This window comes from Triticum aestivum, chromosome 7B (assembly GCF_018294505.1).
Source record: "Triticum aestivum cultivar Chinese Spring chromosome 7B, IWGSC CS RefSeq v2.1, whole genome shotgun sequence".
NCBI lineage: Eukaryota > Viridiplantae > Streptophyta > Magnoliopsida > Poales > Poaceae > Triticum > Triticum aestivum.
In genome coordinates this window covers 86598110-86602009 of record NC_057813.1, presented here as the reverse complement: position 1 = coordinate 86602009, position 3900 = coordinate 86598110, and the positions used below count along the sequence as shown (strand labels likewise).

Below are 3900 nucleotides of genomic sequence, written 5' to 3'. Positions count from 1 at the left end.
GGAAGCAGAGCAGGAGGCAGCGCTGACAGGGGAGGCGGGCCGGAAGTGGATCGGCAACGTCGACGCGCACGTCCCGGCCCGGCCGGCCACGTTCCATCGAGCGCTAGAGCTCGTGGCGCCCTAATCAAATTGAAGACAGGAAATTGGGTGCACGGGTGACTCGGGATCCATCCATCCGTCTCCGTCGACACCACAACCACACCACACACGCACACCAACTCCTACTACTCCTACTAGCACGCACATACTCTAGCTAGGAGCACTGTGCACGGGTGGTGCGCGGCGCGGGCCAATGCATGCCGAGCTGACCGGCTGACCTCACCCCCACAAACCTGTACCCCGCTATAAATTGCCCCGTCCGCGAGCTCATTTTCCATCGCCGCGTACCGCAGTCGTCTGAGCTCAGCAGCCACCCGCCCAGCAGCCGAGCGCCGAGCCGCAGCCTCACACGCACGGTGCGAGTACGTGGTGAGAGCTGTGCGCTCGTGCCTCCATCCACCCTCCGCTCGTGCTTGTGTGAGAGAGGGAGAGCGTCAGCCATGGGCGTGGGGAAGAAGGTGCTGAACGACGTGAAGCCGTACATGATGATGATCCTGCTGCAGATCGGGTACGCCGGGATGTACATCGTCTCCGTCGCCTCGCTCAAGCGCGGCATGAGCCACTACGTCCTCGTCACCTACCGCAACCTCGTTGCCACGCTCGTCATGCTGCCCTTCGCCCTCTTCTTCGAGAAGTACGTACTGGCTAGCACCAACCTCCCAATCTCTACCTTGCTTCTCCGTCCTTCTCCATCTAATCTTCTTGCGTGTGCATGCATGTCAAACTGTTTACATGCATGCATGCACAAGGACAAGGGGCAGGGTAGCCTAGCCTAGCTTCCACCGAATGTTTCAGAAGCCCAGTTCGTTTTTGTTTCATCAGTTCCAAGTGTAGTTATTATTATCATCAGCCAAAGTAAAATGGTTATCAATGTTATCTGCTCGTACTAGTACTAGCTAGTTTCAATCAATCACTACGTAATCAAGCACTAGATGCACAGTTGCACACTGGTGCGAGACACCAGGAGCGCAATCCTATCGCATCCTAGCGATGCATGCCCAGGTCTTTTTTCACTTCACGTCGGCTTTTCTCTCCCTCGAGGCCTCGACCCCCTTCCTTTCCGTGACATCGGTCAGTCAGGAGTCAGGACGCCTCTGGATTAATCTATACCCAACCGACACATGCACGGATGCACCCCGACAACCTTTGCTTCCATGTGCTGTGTGTGTATAACCGCACTAGAGTTCTTTTGAGCAAGCAAAGCTTTAATTAGCTTCATGCCAATTGCTAATGCCCAGCTCTGAGCTGTGCTTTCGTTTCACGCATGATAAACTTGCCGTTGCTAACTTGTCTTTGGCGTCTTGTATGGAGTACTAGCTGACAGCTACTGATCGTCTGTTGTGCTTGCGAAATTGCAGGGGGACACGGCCCAAGATGACACTCCGCATCTTCATCAAGATCTTGGGGCTGGCGCTGCTCGAGTACGTGCGATGCTTTTTTTTACTGACTGTTTTTATTTACCAGCTGTCGGTCGGTCAATGAATTATGGTGTACTGATTATTACTCGTGGTCGTGGGTTCCCAACCTGCAGGCCTGTGCTTGACCAGAACCTGTACTACGTGGGCAACAAGCTGACCTCGGCCAGCTTCTCGTCGGCGCTGGTCAACATCCTGCCGGCCGTCACCTTCATCATGGCCATCGTCCTGCGGATGGAGAAGCTCCGGCTCCGGAGCTCCCACAGCCAGGCCAAGGTCGCCGGCACCATCTGCACCGTCATCGGCGCGGTGCTGATGATCATGTACCACGGCCCCGTGGTGCAGTTCCCGTGGGCCAGGGGCGCCCACCACGTCGACCAGGCCGCCTCCGCCGCCGCCGCCCAGAGCAGCGCCACCTGGCTCAAGGGCACCATCGCCATCATCACCAGCTGCGTCGCCTGGGCCGGCTTCTTCGTCCTCCAGGTACGCACACACCGGCCACGCCGGGCGCCATTAATGGCAGCAGCAACAGCTAGTACTGTAGTAGTATACGTACCTTAATTGCGCCGCTCGCGAATGCATGCAGTCGAACACGCTCAACAGCTACCCGGCGGCGCTGACGCTGACGACGCTGATCTGCGCGATGGGCACCGGGATCAACGGCTCGATGGCGCTGGTGGCGGAGCGCCACGACATGAGCGCGTGGGTCATCGGCTTGGACACCCGCCTCTTCACCGTCGTCTACTCGGTAAGCAGTGCCCCCTAGTCAAGCTGCATGCATGCAGGTGCAGCCGGCCAGTCGACCCCATTGGTTATTAACGAGCTAATGGATAAATTATGCGCGTGTGCATGCAGGGCGTGGTGTGCTCCGGCGTGGCCTTCTTCGTGCAGGGCATCGTGACGGAGACGCGCGGGCCGGTGTTCGTCACGGCCTTCCAGCCCCTCTGCATGATCATCACCGCCGTCCTCGGCTCCGTCATCCTCAAGGAAGAGACCACTCTCGGAAGGTGATTACGTTAGCTCAGTAAACTCTCTTGATATTAATTAAGACCCGTCACAATCACTGCAGTAATCAGTTAACTAATCCTGTGGTTCTCATCTCAGTGTGATTGGCGCGGCGATCATCGTGCTGGGCCTCTACTCCCTCATCTGGGGCAAGAGCAACGACATCATCGACAAGCCCGTCCACTCCGTCGCCGAGAAGCTGGCCCTGCCGCTCACCTCCGTCAACGGCAACGGCACTAACGGCACCAACGGCGCCAATGGCGGCAGGCACGTCAACGGCGGCCAGGTCGCGCACGACGTCGAGACGCCGGCGGTGAAGGGTGCGACCTGCCACTAGCGAGCTCCAGGCGCGCGGCATCCGTGGTGCGTGCGTATGCGCGCGCGCGCGTACGCACGTGCGTTTCTTCGATCTCGTGTATGGTCAATCAATCTGCTCTACGTGTGATGCAGAAAGGAAGTTGCATGTGTCGATCGACGGTCTAGTTTCTTTATTTTGATTTCGCATTTTGACTTTGAGCGACCACATAAATTTATGAGCTCCTTATGATTTAGCTACTACCATATGTAACTTTGATCATTGGACCTGCTTATGACGCGCATGCATGTGTAGTCCTGCTTCGCTCTGCTATCGTAGAGATGGAAATCAATCAATATTAACGACTACTTTCTATTCAACTGAGCACCGATCACTCGTCTCTTTAATTAGTCCACTACTCCTAACACTAACTCCAGTTCAGAAAAGCAAAGGGCTGTGTCCTGTGTGTGCAATAATCAATACTACTCTTGTTGCACTAGCAACTAGCTTAACACTACTACTGCTACTTGATCCTACTTGATTCGTGCGCCGTGTTCCCTGGTATGGAATCTAACAGTATCCCAAAGGTGCCGTCCTTTGAATCTACACACGTCGCCGTCTGCTTTCCATTCCCTTGTGCAGGCAGCCTTTGGCGCCTCTTTCCGGCAGGAATAATTCGCGTCTTTAGCTCAGTGCCGGCTGACGCTGATACGAGCATCGGTCCAGCTTTGTTGGCAACTAATTGTCGTACGTCCACGATCGATCGCCTTATCTTTTCTATTAGATTATATCATGCCCGTGCAGGACAAAAACTCCTAAGCTAGTCGCCTCTAGTGCTCGCTAGTTGTGGTTTCTAAGCCGGGGATAGCCTAGCTAGAAAAAGCACGTACCAGTGGCAGAAGAGGACGGAGATCATCACTACTCTTGTTGGCTGGACCCTTTGGCGCAGCTGGACGATCGACGTAATCGGGAAAGAGATACGGTGTGTAGACGTACGCCTTTTCTGATCGATCGTGATGCGGTACGTAGCTTTGCCGATCTGCAACGGGAACCAAGTGTGTTGCGTTGCGTACGTCCGTGGAAAAT

The 3900-nt window shown here is 55.4% G+C and overlaps 1 protein-coding gene across 1 annotated transcript; it reads left to right on the top strand.

Moving 5' to 3' along the window:
* The first annotated feature begins 365 nt into the window (after window positions 1–365).
* On the top strand, window positions 366–3194 carry LOC123160011 (WAT1-related protein At1g44800). The gene is made up of 6 exons (XM_044577828.1): window positions 366–733; window positions 1458–1520; window positions 1631–1997; window positions 2101–2262; window positions 2370–2521; window positions 2619–3194. Exons 1-6 carry the CDS (start codon window positions 540–542, stop codon window positions 2854–2856), a joined length of 1176 nt encoding a protein of 391 aa, XP_044433763.1. The 5' UTR covers window positions 366–539; the 3' UTR covers window positions 2857–3194.
* The last annotated feature ends 706 nt before the right edge of the window (window positions 3195–3900 follow it).